The 19,429-nt window shown below is 37.7% G+C and overlaps 1 protein-coding gene across 1 annotated transcript in view; it reads left to right on the top strand.

The window, feature by feature from the left end:
• Positions 1-19,429, top strand: part of Wdr36 (WD repeat domain 36) — a 35,181-nt gene that overhangs the window by 1,077 nt on the left and 14,675 nt on the right. Inside the window, exons 2-15 of the mRNA XM_057789060.1 lie at positions 1,092-1,119; positions 2,798-2,898; positions 3,845-3,962; positions 5,795-5,927; positions 7,616-7,670; positions 8,897-9,029; positions 9,236-9,411; positions 9,714-9,834; positions 10,341-10,406; positions 11,546-11,632; positions 12,883-13,028; positions 15,940-16,054; positions 16,752-16,917; positions 17,123-17,231. Of these exons, the coding sequence (XP_057645043.1) occupies positions 1,092-1,119; positions 2,798-2,898; positions 3,845-3,962; positions 5,795-5,927; positions 7,616-7,670; positions 8,897-9,029; positions 9,236-9,411; positions 9,714-9,834; positions 10,341-10,406; positions 11,546-11,632; positions 12,883-13,028; positions 15,940-16,054; positions 16,752-16,917; positions 17,123-17,231 (1,554 nt within the window). The remainder of the gene's footprint in view (positions 1-1,091; positions 1,120-2,797; positions 2,899-3,844; positions 3,963-5,794; positions 5,928-7,615; positions 7,671-8,896; positions 9,030-9,235; positions 9,412-9,713; positions 9,835-10,340; positions 10,407-11,545; positions 11,633-12,882; positions 13,029-15,939; positions 16,055-16,751; positions 16,918-17,122; positions 17,232-19,429) is intronic.

Raw genomic sequence — 19,429 nt, 5'->3', positions numbered from 1 at the left:
GCTGAAGTTTCCTGGCCGAGGTGTAATCTTTCTGTTTCTCAGTTCATGGTTCTCGAAAGCGCCCTCGGTCTGGTGTGCCCTTGGTGTAAACACACCTGTCTTTATACTCTGCTGGCAAACCAACGCTGTGCTTAGAAAAGGGACACGCTGAGAATTTTTATAAACATTTCTCCTTTTGCTTTGTGTATTGAGGTTTACTGCTGAAAAACCAAATCATTGAAGGTCTCATTTTGTCCTGATGTGTGGGGCATCATCTGTTTGACGGCTCTGTGATGCTCATGCCAACCGGTTCCTTGTCTGAAACTGGAATGACTTGAGAGTAAAAAAATGAACATTTTGTGTTCAAGTCACTGAAGTGCCAAGACGTTCATAATCGAATTTGTTCTATCGTTTGGCTCTCCTTCAGCATTTATCATGCCATCAGACTTCCTACAGATTAGCTTCTAGTACAAGAAAATTAGCTTTTTGGATAGACCGTATTTTGGATAGCTAATATTTGTTGGATATTTACTGTGTGATTGGCTCAATTCTGTTTTACAGATGTTTACCCAAAACCTCATTGAATGATTCTATAATGTGTGTTATAATCCCCTCCCCCTTCTTTTCCTGGAAGGGTCAAATTTGAGGTACACAGTAGCTAAGTAAAATCCCTGATGTCACACAGCTGGATTGCTACCCGCACACTAAGATCAGGGAGCTCAGTGTGCAAGCCATTCGTGTGAGTTAGGAGTGGTTCCATATTTTATGACATGAAAATTATGTAAAAATTAGAATTTAGTATCATACGTGAAGGTTTACTGGAGTTTACTCATGCACATTTATTATGTGTTTTGCTTTAAGGCCACAATCAAAATCTGTGTGACCCACAAAGCCTAAAATATTTACTCTTGGCCACTTATAGAGACTGTGTGTCTGTCACTTAACTCATCACTCCTCTGCTCGCAGTACAGGTTAGGATCAGTTAATATCTTTCTTTGCAAGGACAGCATAGCAAATTTTAGGAGGTAATAACTTAATTTTGGGGTCTTGGGTATTGTAATTGTTTTTATTATTGAAAATGTGTTTAATTCTTTTTGTTTTTTTAAAAACAGGTTCAGAAACTTAGACTGGTTGCCGTAAGTAAGTATACTTCCGCATTTGTTTGTTTGCTGTCTTTAGTTTTCATTTTGTCACAATAAATTTAACAGGCAGGATAGAGTCGTGTTTTATCGTGAGTTGTCATGTCATGCACTTGTAGTTCATCAGAACGTCATTTTAATGATCGTTACTTTCTTTTTAATGGCTGATTCGTCTGTGCTGGCAATCAAACCCTTGCCTTGTGCTTGCTAAACAGCAAAGTTCATCTCAAGATGAGAATTGGTACTTACGAAGAGTACAGGGTTTTGCTATTGTTTTTTTAATACTTTTCCATATGACTTTTCTGGATTAGGCACTTGGTGCTATGTCGGGAGGCATTTCTGTTGCTAGCCTTATTCCCTCCCTGTTTTTGATGATATGGTTCAGTGATGTTTGTGAGGAGGATCTGTTCCACAGTTCCCTTTCCCTTTTTTGTCACAGTGTATTTATGGTAATGTTACCTTAGAGACTGATTGTCCCTTTGTTCTTCAGAGTGTCTCTTCTAGCTCTTGTGTGATACTTGCCAGAATCAGGTATTGACATGATATTTAGGGTATATGTGCAGACGAAGAAACTTTAATGAAAAACTATATTCACTGTATGTTCAGAGTTACGGGAAGAAATTAGAGGCAGGAGACATCAGATGGTATCAGCTCTAGGAAAACTGACCACCACTTGGGCCAAAGGACCAAGGCAGAGTGTTGTTGGATCCTGGTGGGGACTGAAGCCAGGGAGGAGAAAGGAATTGAGTTATGGAAGGACCAATTACTGTTCTTATTCCAGATAGATAGATAGATAGATAGATAGATAGATAGATAGATAGATAGAGTCAATTTAGTTTGTTGTTTTCAGTGAGAAGTCTATATTTTTTCTGAAGGCCGTTTTACAGACTAAGGTCTTGGCAGCTGAGAGAGACTCATTTTACTTTCAAATACAACCCTTGTTAGATGGAAGACTTAAGGAATTCATTGTATATAGATAGACCCTGTGTGTTTTGTTTTAAGTAAATCAGCAGGAGAGAGTGAACTAAATTGAGTAAGAAGGTGAATTGGTAGACCTATAGAATTGCTGTTGTGGAACCTAAATCCCCAAATGGAACACACAGGATTAGGAATACCTAAGACCGTCCTCTGTCTACCAAACTCTTTAACCCTAAGAGAGAAACGAGAAAGAGCAGGCAGTGCAATTATGTAGGTGAAAGAGGACTTAGGAAATTATATCATGTGAGAATGACTAGGGGTAATAGGCATATTTACTTTGCAAAAGTCTGAGTAGAAACCATAGTGTATGTAATTATTTTAGTGGTCAGCATATAGAATACTGTATAGAGTTTTTCAGGATTAGCTCCAATTACTTTTAAATTTTTCTTGGAATTAGTAATAAACTTTATATTGTTTAACATGTTTACAGTGATAGCTACTTACTTGTCCATCTGCTAGAATTTTGTTTAAGTTTTTATTTTTTTCCAAATTTTTAAAAAGATTTTTCTTTCTTTAGAATTCTATTATATCTGCTTACCGTACATATTTATGATATTGAAGTCAAAATTATATACCTTGATACTCATTTTTATTTAAATATATGTATGTTTGAATTACAGTTATGAAAATATTTTATGTATATTTAAGATTTCCAGTCATCCCAGACTCTTAACAACTCGCATTCTTTTCTGTTTTCCCAGGTAACTCTGTTCCACAGGATATCTGTTGCATGGCGGCTGATGAGAGACTAGTCTTTGCTGCGTATGGGAATGTCTTCTCTGCGTTTGCCCGTAATAAAGAGGTTTGTTTTGGTTTTCATTTGTTTGTTTTTTGAGACAGGGTCTCTCTACATAGTATCTCTGACTGTCTTGGAAGTCACTGTATAGACCAGGCTGGACTCACAAAGGTCCATCCACCTGCCTCTGCCTCCTATGCTGAGGTTAAGGGCATGCCCTACCACCACCCACCTTGAGGTTTGAATTATGAACTACTTTAATTTGCTTTATTGTTATTTTTATGTCCGTTTCTAAAGAAGAGAAGATAGGTTTTGTGTGTGTGTGTGCACATGTGCACACGCGTGTGCTTGCATGTGTGTGTGCACTTTAATGAAAGAAGTATTCACTGTATGTTTGGGGTTAGGGGAATAAATTAGAGATAGGGAGACACTGGATCTATCAGCTATGGGAAACTGACTACCTGCTGGGCCAAAGAACCAAGCGAAGAGTAGAATTATTGGATCCTGATGGGGACTGAAGCCCTGGAGGAGAAAGTAATTTAGTTGGAAGGACTGGCTACTGTGAAGGGTTTCTTTGTCAAACCAGAAAGGTATAAGGAAGAAATAGTCCTGACCATTTTCCCCATCTCATCCGCATGTCACTCTGGTGGAATCTGGAGGCCAGGCTTCTGTAGCGTATGTTTTTCTAGGATGCACGATGTTACTCTAGCTTTGGAATGGGGGCGTGTGTGTGTGTGTGTGTGTTTGTGTGCGCGCGCGCGCACATGCCACTTGCTGAACTGCAGCAGAGGATGAGCTCTCATTTCGGATGTCCTCCTACTCCATACTTCACTTCCTTATTATTGAATTGGCTGAGTGAGCAGCTGAACAGGCCTGGTTCCTTATTATTGCATCATTTAATCTCAGATGGTCAAAAGTGGACTGCATTTCTTAGCATCAGCATTTTCGTGCTTTCTGGAAAATACATGATGGGCTGAGTAACATGAATTTCTTTTAAACTTTGATATTATAGATAGTACATACTTTTAAGGGCCATAAAGCAGAAATCCATCTTTTGCAACCCTTTGGCGATCACGTTATTTCAGTGGATACTGACAGCATTCTTATTATTTGGCACATATATTCAGAAGGTAAGACTATTTCTGTACATTGGGATATTATATATACTTATGTATGTAGTTAAAAGTCTTTGAAAACTAGGTTCTGTACCAGAGTTTTCACATTTATACATAAAACGGAGAGTATTTAGCACACAAGGAAAAGGGTTCTAAGTGAACAGTTTTACTTAGACTGTGCACTGCTTTCAGTATGTTAAGTGTGCTCATCTCAGCTAATACATTCTCCATTGACGTTCTCCACAGTTGGGTTCTGGTGTGGTTTTCTCTGTGAAATGAATTTGGATACACATTCACACTTGAATCATTCTTGGGTAATATCTCCAACTTTAAGTAAGGGAGATGAGTGTTGTAAACTTGAAGATCCTGAAAGTAAATATTCTTCCATTTTCAAAGGATATGAGTCAGTGTTGTTTTGCAGTAGCACTGTGTTTAAGAGCTTGTGAAATTTCCAAAGGTGAGGAGTTTACCACTAGGTTATCCCTAGCTTTCCTTTCAGGGTGGGTGTGGGTCCATCCTGAACTGGAGCTTTTGAGTTACCTGTTTACATTTTTAGTTACTGTTACCTCCTGGAGATCTATTGAACAGTGAGTATGTTTGTTTGTAAGTAATGTTTAAATATTGCCTTGTGGGAAGTATCCTAGTTCCTCATTGAAATTAAGAACCCTTTGTTTTATTTTTACTCATGTAAGGGAAAGTACTTCCTATGAAGACAGGTGTCATAGGCCTAGATGTGGCTGCTTCTTGATGCTGTCACAGCAGCACAATGAAGTAGGTTCTCTCTGGAGCTTTATAGTGACTTTAAGTAAAACTGCTGATAACTAAAAGGCAAGGCCATCTTAAAGTAGCGCTCTGATGTTTGCACACTCTTCCCTTTGCCCTGCTCCGTTGTGCCTTTGGGGTGGGATGCATTGAGACAGGATATTTCATCATGTAGCCTTGACTGTTTTGCAACTAGCTCAGTAGACTATAAGCTGGTCTTGAAGGCACAGAGATCCGCTGCGTCCTGAATGCTGGCATTAAAGGTGTGTGCCACCACCACTCAGCTATTGTATCTTCTTTGATACTAAATTTTTGGCAAATTATTGAAACACTGTTAATCACAAACTGAAATAAAAACCAAAATAAAGAGTAATTTTAAATGTAGTAAGTATACAGTTTCTAAGAGCTTTTTGATCTTCGCTGTGCCGCTCCCTTGCTCTGCAGGGCTGTCACTTGCCTTCCTCTCTGTTGCAAGCTCTGGTGAGGAAATGTGTAATCATTACTGTGGTTGGTTTTGATGAAGTTTCCCTCTTCGCATTTTATTTCAGTGACTCATAGAGCTTTGCAGGTCTTGTGTTTCATTTAGAGCATTCTTTCCTGCTTTATTGAATCATAAAATCCTAATGCTGATCCTGAGGATAATTTTTAAGCCTTTCTGTAAACTGATTTGGCAGTATAATTTTGAATAGTAGTATTTACACTATTATTTCTGGTAGTCTAAATGACATTTACAAGTTGCTGTATTACATTTTATTTCTCAAGAAAGGTTTATTGGTTAAAGGGTAGGTGAGATGGTTCAACAGATAAAGGCATTTGCCAGTGATCTGTTCAAGTCCTGCATGGTGGAATGAGAGAACCAATTCTCGTGGACTTTCTTCTGACTTCACACTATGCATGTGTGTGTCCATTACATATGCATAATAAAGTAAATATTTTAAAATTAATGTTTATAGATTAATGTGTAAGTCTTTGGTTTAAAAGTCTCTGGTGTGTTATATTTACCCTTATGTAGTAGATGTGAGTATATGAAGATGTAAAAAATTATTTCATAAGCAATAATTATGTAATAATTTTTACTTTTGTAGAAGAATACCTTCAGTTGAGTTTTGATAAATCAGTTTTCCAAATTTCTACGATTTTGCATCCAAGCACCTACTTGAATAAAGTCCTACTGGGCAGTGAACAGGGAAGCCTGCAGTTATGGAATGTAAAATCCAAGTAAGCACTTAATTTTAAATGCCTTAGGTAATTCTTTATTTACTGCTTCCTCAAGGATTATGAAGTCTCTCCATTTACTTTTCCCTTATGTTACCTGAAATATTGCCCCAACAACACATCACGAGCAGTGTCGTGAGTTCCCATTGAATAGTGTTTGCTAATAGCTCAGTAGTGGAGAAGAATCCATCTAGTTAGGATGAGGGTTCTCTAAAGTAATCAGGTAGTGACTAATAAAAATGCTTTTTAAACAGAAGTTACTTTAATCACTGTCAGTCTACTGGCTATCCACTGTTGGGAGAGAAGGAAGACTGCCAAAATGGTTTTAATTATATATTTACCTGTTATTTGAACACTTATCCCAAAACAAGGGAAGACAGCTCAACCTTCTTTATATAGTATTTTAAGAAGCAAACAAGGGGCTGGAAAGATGGCTCAGTAGTTAAGAACATTTTCTGCTCTTGCAGAGGACCTGGGTTTGGTTCCCAGCACCCACATCAGGTGGCTCACAACTGCCTGTAACTACAATTCCAGGGGATGAGATGCCCTCTTCCTCAGGTACCAAGCATGCATGTGCTGTGCATACATACATGTGGGCACTCAGATATACACACTACATTTGAGTCCGCCTCCCCTGTTGTCCTTTCTGAAGCCTTTATAAGTTTACAAGGGGAAGGTTTGATATTAATCCTGTTTCTTAGTTTTCAATCAGTATTCAGTTCAGCTGAACACCTTTGACTGCCTATTCTGTGCTGGGTTCAGGGGTGTTGACCAAGATCTGCTTTTATCCGGAAAGTTACTTTCTTAGATTTTTTTTTATGTTATTTGCTGTACTTTATCCATTGCATAGTTATGAGTACTTAAACTATGCCCATTTGCACAATTGAATTTAAGACTTAATACTTTGGTGATTGTTTTGTTTTTGATACCTTTGTTTCATTGTCTTATTTCATTGATTGTTTGATTCTGAAATCCAGGGCAGCGTCAGAATTGTTCTATATAATTTATGTAATATACAAATATTACTTCCATCAGTGGTGATGTTTCTAGAAATAATTAAATTGTAATAAAAAATGAAATCTACCTGTATTTTATTTTTGTTATTGTACTCTAAAGTAGGCTTTTCTCATAGTGTTATTTTTCTTAAGCACTCTTAAGCAGTTAGCTTGAGGTCTAAAATTCATGTGGACTCTTACTTACTATTATGTTGTCTTAGCTTAATTAGTTCATTTCTGTTTTGTTTTCTGGAAAATGAGGAATACTGATAACATTTATTTTATGTGATTACATTTCAAATATTAAATAAATATATGTTCTGAGAACAGTGAGTGCCGAAGCTAGAATTTAAATAAACAGCAAATGGGTGCCAGAGGAATGGCCCAGGGGTTAAGAGTATTGGATGCTTTTCCAGAGGACCTGGATTCAATTCCCAGCACCCACATGGCAGTTGACAGCAGTCTGTAACTCCAGTTCCAGAGGATCCAATGCCTTCTTCTGGACTCTGAGGGCACTGCAAACATGTACACAGCTATAATATGCTGGCAGAAGCACCTATAGACATAAAAGAAAGATAAACGAATCCTTTAGAAAGAGAGTGTAGTATCCCTTGACATAAAAATAAAAAGCACCTGTTGCTTTTCTTAAATACATAGTTGTTTTGAAAAATAAGTTTTATCTCTTTCTTCTTGTAGTAAACTTCTGTATACATTTTCTGGGTGGAAAGTTGGAGTGACAGCCCTTCAGCAGGTTAGTATTTTTATTTTTACTAAAGAAGAAACAAGGCTAGTAGTAGCTGCACTTACTTTCCTAGAGTGACTGTATTTTTAGACGTTTATAAAAATTCATACCTTATTTTCTCTTTAAACTGTTACTCTGAGTTTCGGAAACTTAATTGAAAATGAGTAAAACTGACTTCACTATGGAAGTTTGTGTAATTGTATGTACTTGAATTTCCTGGTGATTTCACTTACGAGTGTGTTGTTTAGTGCCTTATGTAACAGAAATGACATAACTCTGGTGGAAAGGAGACTAGAGCATATAGAGAAATTCATCAGGACTGTACTTGGTATTTAAAATAATTGAGACTCCAGATCTGGTATTTATTAGATGGTAGAATTTTACATAAACAATTGCTTTTGTTTTCAGGCTTAGTCAGCCAAGCTTGTGCTGCAGAATATCTGGTTTATTTACTTGCTGGTGTGGCCCTATTTTTCTTAAATATGCACTGCCCACACCAGCTCAGTTTATTTGTGTTCCACCATTGACTTTGTTCTGTGTTTGACTGTATGCCCTGAAGACTCCAATTCTCAGATGCATCTGGAGGACAAGGATCCCGTTTGTTTTGTTTTCCTTAGCTTCTAGAGTCTGGCGTGTAGTCGGCACTTAACAGCCTGTTGATGAAATGTATAGCCTGACTCATTCCCTAATGATACTGGGTATGCATCTGTGTTAAAACAGGAACTTGTTAGGGAAGCTTTCTCTATTAGCCCATAAAACATTATACTTATTGTCTATTAATGCTAGAATAGACTATAACACATTAGAGTGTTTCCTGAGTTTTTCCTATTTTCTCTTAATAAATATTTATTTCCTGTTTAAGGAGGTTGCTTAAGTTCCCATGCTTATGACAAGCCTTTGCAGGGTTTTAAGATTTGACCTTTCTCTCCCATTTCTTCTACTCAGAAATTATAGGAATTCACATAGAGTCTCCTTTTCTTATGACTTTTCTTACCAAGTCAGCATTGATTGAAGGGTTGGAAGGGCACTGACTAACAGAATTGAAGCTGGGAAGTAATTTGGAAAACACATTGTTAAATGCTTGAATGTTAATAACTGATAGTGCCAAAATTAGTGGGTTTTTTTCTTTTTCCTTTTAGAGATTCCTTCATTCTGTTTGATATCACAGAATAGTGTATATCAGCAAGAAGTTCTATTGTTTAAGAAAATAAAAGGCTGAGTCTTTTAATTTTCAGGCACCGGCTGTGGATGTTGTTGCCATTGGTCTCATGTCTGGTCAGGTTGTCATTCACAACATTAAGTTTGATGAAACATTAATGAAGTTCCGTCAGGACTGGGGGCCCATTACTTCCATTTCATTTCGCACAGGTAACTTAACTAACACTTAAAATTTTCACTAGAAAGATAAGGGTATTTTTAGAACATGTTTTCTTGTAATTTAACCTCATAGGAATTAATATAATACTAAGGTAGAAGAAAGCATAGAAATGTGGGCAGGCTAATTAAATTTATACATTGAGAGGATTATTGTCTTGTGGGGGATGTTTTTGTTAATGTTTTTATTTTATTAACAGATGGTCATCCGGTAATGGCAGCTGGAAGCCCTTGTGGCCATATTGGACTCTGGGATCTGGAAGACAAGAAATTAATCAACCAGATGAGAAATGCACACTCCACAGCAATTGCGGGGCTGACATTTCTCCACAGAGAGCCGCTGCTTGTGACAAATGGCGCTGACAACGCTCTTAGGGTATTATTGTTGTCCTCTTCTAAGCACAGTGGCTGGGATTATTAGACGTTTGTTTTAATACATCAGCCTTAAACTTAGGACTAAAGAGTGTGGGATGAGATTGGTGTAGATGAAACAAAACAAAGCAGGTGTATGACTGTGGCGAAGTGAGTAAGAATTGCAGCTTACTTTTCCTGAAGTTCGTCAGTGGGACAGCGGCATTGCGAGCACTGCCCAGTGTTGGTTAATGTGTGAGAAGATGCCGCCTGAACTACTCGCAGATGGTAACGGTTGCAGCAGCTTACAATGGTATCTCTTTGCAGATATGGATATTTGATGGCCCTACAGGTGAAGGACGACTGCTGAGATTCAGAATGGGACATAGTGCTTCTCTCACCAAGATCAGATATTATGGACAAAATGGACAGCAGATTTTAAGTGCAAGTGAGCTGCTTTTTAGCATTATTTTGAATAAACAATAAGAAGTAGAAACTCAGTAGACAGTTGGTTTGGTATTTACAAACCTTCAATTGAAATAGCTCTTTGAAGTGTTCCAAGCTGCAGCTCTGCGTAGACCCTAGCTCGCCGTCATCTGTGGTTGGTGTGTGTTTCTGCTGTAGTTAGAGTTGTGAACCTGGGAGAGCAGGGCCGGCTAAAGTTCCATACAGTAGTCAACCTTGTCTAACATTAGGCAGTTTATAATCTGAGGGTTAAGAATCACATGAGCAAAGTATTTAGCCACAAGGATAGACACATGTACAAAAACATAACAGCTAAAGTAAACTCACTCCTGTCCACTACACCTGGGAGGAGCATGAGACACACTCCAAGAACAATTCTGTGTTTGAAGTAGCTGAGCTCACCAGACTCAGAACTCTCACCCAACCCCTCCATTGTTGGATTGTCCTACCAGACATGTTCTCACCGGGGCTTTTCTGTTGTATCAATAGGTCAAGATGGAACTCTACAGTCATTTTCTACAGTTCATGAAAAATTCAACAAGAGCTTGGGGCATGGTAAGTCATTTGCAAGATAGAAAACAAGCTGCTGGTCACATACACACACTCAAAAAAATGAAAAAAGGAAAAGAAAAAATCAGTTTAAGATTCTAAGAAAAACCTGAAGAAATTACAGCACTTCTTTTTTTTTTCTTTTTTTTTTTTTTTTTGGTTTTTCGAGACAAGGTTTCTCTGTGGTTTTGGAACCTGTCCTTGAACTAGCTCTTGTAGACCAGGCTGGTCTCGAACTCACAGAGATCCGCTTGCCTCTGCCTCCCAAGTGCTGGGATTAAAGGCGGGCACCATCTTTTTTTTTTTAACCAAAGTACAAAAGCAAGGTTTATTATAACTGCAGGCTGGCTTGGACCTTTTCAGCACAGTAGCAAGAGGAGGTACCCCACCCTTCTAGAGAGCATTATTTAAAGACAAAAATCAGGAAAACCTTGCTTTGCAGGGTTTGGGGTGACTGGTTCGATCCTGATTGGCTCATGCCTAAGGACTTTTCACAAATTCTTAATTTAGAGCCTGACCCTTACCTGCTGCTTGTCACATCACTTCGTTTCTTGTCTTGTTAGCACTTTTCTCTTTGAGAAGTGTACAAAGGAGGCATTGTTGGAACCAATGCCCTTGTATCCGCGTGTATTCATATCCACATCGCTAAAGGAGCCTCCTCCTGGAGTAAAACTGGGGAGAGGTGATCCCTTCTCAGCTCTTCTCACCTAGCATGGATGATTCTCAGAAGAGGTTTTTGAGATCTCATGCGCTGCTACACATACGATGTTACTCAGTGGGTCTTTATAGGGTTTTTTTTTTTTTTTTAACTTTTTTTTTTTGTTGTTGTTGTTATTGTTCTATACATTTTTTTATAACAGTAACAACCGATCACTGAGTGTTTTGTTTTGACCACTTTCCTCTCTGTTTGTCTTTGATTCTGAAACAACCAAGTGAAACTGACTGGCACTATTTGGCTCTTTTAATTCATTTGACTCTGTGACTATAGTATTCTCAAAAAGTAATAGTGTTTTTATTTTTCTGTTATTTCATACAACTTATTTTCATGATTTAACTAATTCCAGACATTATAACAGTGAAAAACTTTTCCTTACCATACTTTTTCATTAAGGAACTTTCCTATTATCCCTTTCATCCAACCCCAGGATTAATAAATAAAAAGATAGTTAAACGTAAAGGACTTCAGAATACCATGTCAGTAAGGCTTCCACCTATCACAAAGTTTGCTGCTGGTGAGTAATTTATACTTTTTAATGTCTCCTTTGCTTTATGTTTATACCCTCTATTTTAATAAATGTTTCTGTATACTAAGTGTCCAGAAGGTGACCTCAAGTGGGTGCTTATCTGGTATGAACACTGAAAAGGTTACCTTTAACAGGAACTTGTTTTGTATTAATCCCCTTTTCTTCTAACAGCCATTAGTAACATTTGGTTTTATAATTTCCTTTACTGTACCATATGCCTGCTAATGACGGCTCCTTGAGACAGCAGCACATGAGGGGACTCTGGAATATTGTGTCATTAGGACAGTGCTTCTTTGTAAGGAGGCACACAGGTCATTGAAAACTACCAAGAAATAACTAAGTAGACTTGTCGATTTTAAGTTTATTTCCAGGTTACAGTAACAACCGATCACAGAGTGTTTTGTTTTGATCACTTTCCTGTCTGTTTGTCCTTGTAAACATACATCTCAGTCATACTTACAACCCTTTAGTGGCTCTTGGGTAGAATATTAACTTCAAAACATGACTTTGAAAAGTCTTTGTTTTGACTGGTAGTTTTTCTTCTCCCACTTCTTCAAAGAAAATATGTCACCTACTTGCTTTTCTCAATTTTTCGTACTTGTTTTTAGTGTTTAAAATTTTTAATTCACTTTTTAATGTGTGTAGGTGTTTTACTTGGATCTATATGTGTGTACCATGCATGTGCCTGGTGCCTGTAGAGACCAGAAAAAAGGTCTTGGTTTCCCTAGAACTGAAGTTAGAGATGTTTGTGAACCACCATGTGGGTGCTAGGAATTGAATCTGGGTCCTCTGGAAGGGTAGCCAGTGCTCTTAATTACTCCAGCCCCTTCTTAGTTCCTCTTGGCCCCCTATTTATGGGGCTCTACCACCATCACTACTACTGCCTGCTAGTTTCTGTTTTATTACCACTAAAATCTCAGTAAGCTCTTCTTGAGTCCTCTTAGAAAAGACTAACATTCTGTCATACTTTATCATAATTTTTTTCTCAGCAGAATCTATGACAAGATGTACTAGCTTCATTTAACCATTTTATGTTGCATGTCTCAAATATAAAATACATGATTTTTTATCTGTTCATAATCTATTAGATTGGAAAGTTTATTATTATTAGAGATAACCTCCTTGTTGTACTGTTGTGTCCTTGATACCGTCTGTGCATGTGGACTATAAGATGCCTAGCTCACAGGTGAATGATTGAGAAGACAAGCATTTTGACTGATGATTTTACTGTGTTTAAGAGGAGGCTCGTCAAAGTGACTGGGATGGTATCATTGCTTGCCACCAAGGTAAGCTATCCTGCTCAACCTGGAATTACCAAAGATCTACAATAGGTGCTTATTTTCTCAAGCCAAAAGAATTAAAGACAGATGACATCATTGCAACAGTAAGTGGCCTTGTTTATTATGGTATTTAAAAAACACCCTTAGGTAATTTTGTTTCAAGTTTACTAATAATTTACTAATGGGAAAAAAAACCAGTCTAACATTTTGCAGATAATGCCTTAATGGTATCAAGGTTTTTAATTTGTTGAGTTTTTTGATCTGTGATTGGATGTGAAGTACTGTCACCCTGTGGTTCTGATCTGTGATTGGATGTGAAGTACTGTCACCCTGTGGTTCTGATCTGTGATTGGATGTGAAGTACTATCACCCTGTGGTTCTGATCTGTGATTGGATGTGAAGTACTGTCACCCTGTGGTTCTGATCTGTGATTGGATGTGAAGTACTATCACCCTGTGGTTTTGATTTGTGTTTCCTGCAGGGCTTGTGGTGTTGAGCATCTTTTCATGTGATCTTGCTATTTGTATGTGTTTATTTATTTTTTTTTGAAATTTTTCTTTGTTTTTGTTTTTCGAGACAGGGTTTCTCTCTGTGTAGCTCTATTTGTCCTAGAACTTGTTCTATAGACCAGGCTGACTTCGAACTCACAAAGATCTCTCTGCCTCTTTCTCCTGATTGCTGGGATTAAAGGTGTGCACCACAACCTGGCTGTATAACAGCTACTGCCTGTGTTATGTTTGTTTTGTAGGAAGGTTTGAGGACAGGAAGTAAGATTCCTCCAAGTGTAGTCTTGTCAGAAGACTAGTTTGGCTCTTTTGGTCCAATGAATTTTACATAAACGACTATTAGGATTTTTTTTTTTTTTGGTTTTTTGAGATAGGGTTTCACTGTACTTTTAGAGCCTGTCCTGGAACTAGCTTTTGTAGTCCAGGCTGGCCTAGAACTCACAGAGATCCATCTGCCTCTGCCTCCCAAGTGCTGGGATTAAAGGGGTGCGCCACCACAGCCCGGCCTATTAGGATTTTTTTTTTTTTAATTTTGCTATTATAAGTGGGATTGCTTTTAAATTGTACCAATTACTATTGAATTAAGATATAATTTATATTTGCATAATCATCTTGTGTCTTCTGACCTTGATGAACTTGTTTATTCTATGATTCCTAGTAGATATCTCTGCTTCTGAAAATGCTTATTATCAAAGTATAATTCAGTGTTTCACCCTATTTTGTGCAAATTGCTTTACAAATATAGATGCAGCATTTTTTTTATGAAAAGCAAATCTTAAGCATTTTTATGGATTTCTAAAGCTCAGAAATATTAAGCTTCTTTAGAAAGTTACATAATTTTGAATAAGTTACTATATAGTAGTAAAGATGATTACAGGTAATTTTTTTCCTTTTTTTTATTTTATAACAACCTTTTCTCATTTTACATACCAAACCCAGTTCCCATTCCCTTCCCTTCCTCCGGCTCCCCCCACTTTCCCCCTCACCCTACTCCCCATCCACTCCTCAGAGAAGGTAAGGCTTCCCGTGGGGAGTCAACAGAGTCTGGCTCATCAGTTTGAGGCCCTCCCCCTATATCTAGGCTGTACAAGGTATCCTTGCAAGAGAATGGACTTCAGAAAGCCAATTCAAGCACTAGGAGTAAATGCTGGTCCCACTGCCAGTAGTCCCAAAACTACCCCAGCAACACAACTGTCACCACATTCAGAGGTCCTGGTTTGGTCCTGTGCAGGTTCCCTGACTGTCAGTTTGGAGTCAGTGAGCTCCCATTAGTTCAGGTCAGGTGTTTTACATTTAATTCTTCATTCCAGCCTCTCTGAGTAGCATGCACTATTTCATCTATCCTCACAACAATCTCTTGCTGCAGTCTGTTGGGAGCTGGTACTGTAACTAACACTGAGGCTAATGTAGTGAGTGACGTGTGTAAGTTCTGTAAAGATAGTAAGTGGTTGGGCTGGGACGTAAGCCTTTTGAAATGTACAGTTGTAGTTTACAGTTTACAATGATCACACAGTATTTAATGTGTGTGTATGTGTCTATGGTGGGTGAACAGATATATCATGAAATCTTAAGTGGTGCTGAATCATTTGTCTGACAACTCAGCTACCTGGAAGAAAGCCAGTAACCAGTACAGAGTAAGCAGGAGCAGCTGTTAGTCTGTCTGCAGTTTGTCACTCAGAGGCAGCCTTCAGGCTTTAGTTTTGCTTTGCTTATTCTGTCTTAGACAATATATTTGAATGAGTTAATTAGAGAAGGAAATTACTAGAGGTAGGTTTTCTAACCGTGACAAATCCTGTTAAATAAATGCAAGGGACTACAGGGACCTTAATTACTTGTAAGTACTGCCTTAGTTCCTGAGGGTACTCAATAATACTACATAAATACTCAAAACTAGGTAAGACGAAGTTACATTTTGAAAAATAGAATGTTTTTAGACATAATGTTTTGCTTTTTTTTTTTGTAAACTCTGTTGTTTAGAGAAATACAGATACACTCAACATTCTTTCACAGGGCTACAGAAGTACATCTTGCATAATGGTGTGCAAATTTTATGTTGCCAGCACAGTAAACGTCAATTAAATATTTTCTACTTAAGTCTTTGAAGCCATCCATTTGTTTGTGTGTGTGTCTTTTGGGTGAATAACATGTAATTTACACATTGGCATTCAGTGATTTTTTTTTTTTTGGCTATGACTCCAAACAAGATAATCTTGTATTTTTTATGTAGAAAAAAAGCAGTTGTATTTAAGTATTAAGATTCATTTATTTTATATAAACTGCATATAAATCAGTGTTTTCTATTCAGTGTTATGTATGTTCTATTAATATGCCATGATTAAAATATTTTTGGTTTTTAATAGGTATTGTTTTCAGTTTTGCATCAACTCTTAACTAAAAATTTCTAAGTTTATAAATTTCAGTTAACTAGTTATATTTTGTTTCCTTAGATAATTTCTTCATGCTTATTTAAGACAGAAATACAATTGTCTCTTTTTTCTTTTGCCTAAAGGCGGTAGATATAACTTCCTGTGGAAACTTTGCAATAATTGGCCTCTCCTCGGGAGCTGTAGATGTGTATAACATGCAGTCTGGTATACATCGAGGAAGTTTTGGAGATGAAAAAGGTATTGGATTTTTTTCCTGCTTTTTAAAATAATGTTTAGCTGGGCAGTGGTGGTGCACGCCTTTAATCTCAGCACTCAGGAGGCAGAGGCAGGTGGATCTCTGTGAGTTTGAGGCCAGCCTGGTCTACAAGAGCTAGTTCTGGGACAGGCACCAAAGCTGCAGACAAACCTTGTCTCAAAAAATAAAATAAAATAATGTTTGGATGGGTTTCTACAACTCCACATGGTAGTTACTGTTATATACAATATAAACACCATATTGAAGCCAGGTGGTGGTGGCAAACACCTTTAATCCCAGTACTTGGGAGGCAGTCAGATCTCTCTGAGTTCCAGGACAACCAGGGCTACACAGAAGCCCTGTCTCCAAAACAAAACCAAAAATCCCATCATGTTAAGATATCCAAAGAGAAGAAAGCTCTGAATCCATTAGGGGAAAGTAGATACATATTATTTTTCTTCTTTGATTTAGATAAAATTTTGACTGTTTTATTAAATTATCTTTCATGGAAACAGCTGTTTTTGCCTAAACAGTCTAATAATTAAGAGTTTTTCTCCCTACTTTGTAATTCAGCTTAATTTCAAGAGTGTAGGTTTTATTAATGAAACTTCAGGTATTTGGCTAAAAGAGTCACTCTTAGTGTATTGTTCATAGACTGCCAGTCCTGACTGTCTTTTCTTTCTTGGCTGTGTTTAAAAGCTCACACAGGTTCTGTTAGAGGTGTTGCAGTGGATGGTTTAAACCAGCTGACGGTCACAGCTGGTAGTGAACGACTTCTCAAATTCTGGAACTTTAAAAGCAAGGCTTTAATCCACTCTTTGAGCCTTGAGTCATCTCCAAACACGCTGCTGCTCCACAGGGACAGGCAAGTCTTTCCTTGTAATAGCAAAGGGTGGCTTTTGATGTTTTTAGTGAAAACTCGTAAGTAAAGCAGATAGTGGCAAGAAATCAAGAACATTTTAGTAAATAACTCCATATAGTTTAATTTCCTCAAAGATATATTTTAATTAACAAAATTCAGGTTCAAATGCTTTTCTTGTTTATTAAAACTTGTGCATTTGTCTTCCCAGTGGCATTCTGGGGCTCGCCTTGGATGACTTCTCCATTGCTGTCCTAGACATAGAAACAAGGAAGATTGTCAGAGAGTTCTCTGGACACCAAGGCCAAATAAATGACATGGTAAAAATGAAAGAACTTATAAGTAACCTCACTCTTTTCTCCTTCTGTTTAGGATGAAGATGTTGAAGTAATCAAATCTGTTGTTGTTAGTCCCTCATTCTCATTCTGAGGTTTCCAGAAGGACAATTTCCAGGCTAACTTCTCAGGAGATTTAAAGAAAACTTTGGGAAATGGTTTATTATTTTGCAAGGAATTGATGCTATCAAATTGAAGTATAAATTTGCCAGAGCTTATTTTTGTCTTTAAGTCAGATAGACTTTGTAGAGTGAATGTTCCATTGAGTGTAAGTTTATCATTTTTCATTTGGTTTTAAAATAAGCTAAGGGAATTTATTTCTTTTTTCTATTTGGAATGAATTTATGGTAGTCTGGAACAACAGATTTGTTCTGATATAGGGTTACTCTAGAATTTTTCTTTTTTTAATTAATTAAATTTTTCTGTTTATTGCTGTGGGATAAGCCTTTTGTACACTATGAATATATGCACATTGGTTGATAGGAAAAACTGCCTTGGCCTATAGCTAGGCAGGAAAGCTAAACTGAATACAGGGAGAAAAAACGGCAGAGTCGAGGGAGATGCCAGTGAGCTATCCAGGAAGCAAGATGTGATAAGCACTCATTCTCCATCTCCATTCAGACAGGGACAGGCTTAGGCGTCAGCAAAGCATGGCATATCAAGTTGAGACAGGACCAAGCTTCTCCCCCTGTATCAAGGCTGGACAAGGCAACCCAGCATGGGGAGCAGGTTCCCAAAAGCCAGGAGCCCCATAAACAGTCCAAGCTACACAACTGTCACACACATGCAACAGTCCTAGGTCGGTCCCTTGCAGACTCCCTAGCTGTCGGTCCACAGTCCATGAGCGCCCATGATTCAGGTCAGGTGTCTCTGTGGGTTCCCCCATCATGTACTAAAGAATTCATATAATTAAGCTCCAAAAGGTCTCAATAAAAATGTGATGATGGTTGCATTATGTTTCTCAGTAAGGTGTGTGATATTGTTAAAACACAAGCAGGTTTTTTTTTTGGTTTTTCGAGACAGGGTTTCTCTAGCTTTGGAGCCTGTCCTGGAACTAGCTCTTGTAGACCAGGCTGACCTCGAACTCAGAGATCCGCCTGCCTCTGCCTCCCAAGTGCTGGGATTAAAAACATGTTCTACCACTGCCCGGCCACAAGCAGGTTTTAAAGTACATCTTATTTAAATAAATCTGAAAACTTTAAAATTGTTAACTGAGGACTGATTTGAGTATATGGTATCATCTAGTATTAGTTGCAGATCCAGTATTTGAAAAGAGGGAAAAAATGGTAACTGCTTGCTGATAAAGCCTGATAGTTAACAGCCATGTCACTTATAGCAGATCAGAATTGACAGTCCTTAGCCTATCCTTTAAAAGTAGGAGAAATTGATTTAGGGAATTATATTGTGCAACTTGGAGATTGTCAAAATTAGGCTTCAGCAAATTTTGTTGTGCCAGTGTCTGGATGGAAGCGGGATGGGGATGGGGTGTTATGATGAAGTAGCATTTTAAAGACATCTGTCATTGTCAGCTCGCTCTTCCTGTTTCTTCCCTTTGTAGCTTTTACTTCCCCATTTGTGTTTGTAGTTTCTCCTACTCGGAGGTGTTTACTTCTTTTTAATTGCACGTGTTAGCTTCTGTAACACAAGCCTATCTAGAGCCAGTTTTCCCCACCCTGTACTGTCTGCTCCACCCCTCCCTAAATTGACCCGTCTATACCCTGACGCTTGAATTTAAGTAATGTTGCTGCAGCCTATGAATAAACTAACATTGAGTTTGCTCTGGTAACATTTGCTAATAAGAAATAATCCCTGTGATATATATATACTTTTGGGTGATCTACTTCCATAAACCCTATAATTTTTTTGTTCAGAGTCTTTTCATTTCTAAGATAAGACTCTCAACACTACATGAAAGAGAAACTCTTGTCCATCTTTTTATGGCTATAAACAGATACTTAACATATCATCAGGATTCCATTACCTAAGTGTGTTTTGAAAAATTTTTTTTTTTTCATTCTTGGAAATAAAAGTTTCCTTAAGGGGTAAAGGTTTTTTGTTGTTTTGTTTTGCTTTGCTTTGTTTTAAGCTAAAAGTAAAAGTAGAATTTCTTTATTAACATTGTTTTTTTAGTTTTTCGAGACAGGGTTTATCTGTAGCTTTGGAGCCTGTCCTGGAGCTAGCTC

The sequence above is a fragment of the Chionomys nivalis genome, chromosome 14 (genome assembly GCF_950005125.1).
Source record: "Chionomys nivalis chromosome 14, mChiNiv1.1, whole genome shotgun sequence".
NCBI lineage: Eukaryota > Metazoa > Chordata > Mammalia > Rodentia > Cricetidae > Chionomys > Chionomys nivalis.
The sequence above is the reverse complement of the archived record's forward strand: the minus strand, read 5'-3'. Positions and strand labels throughout refer to the sequence as shown.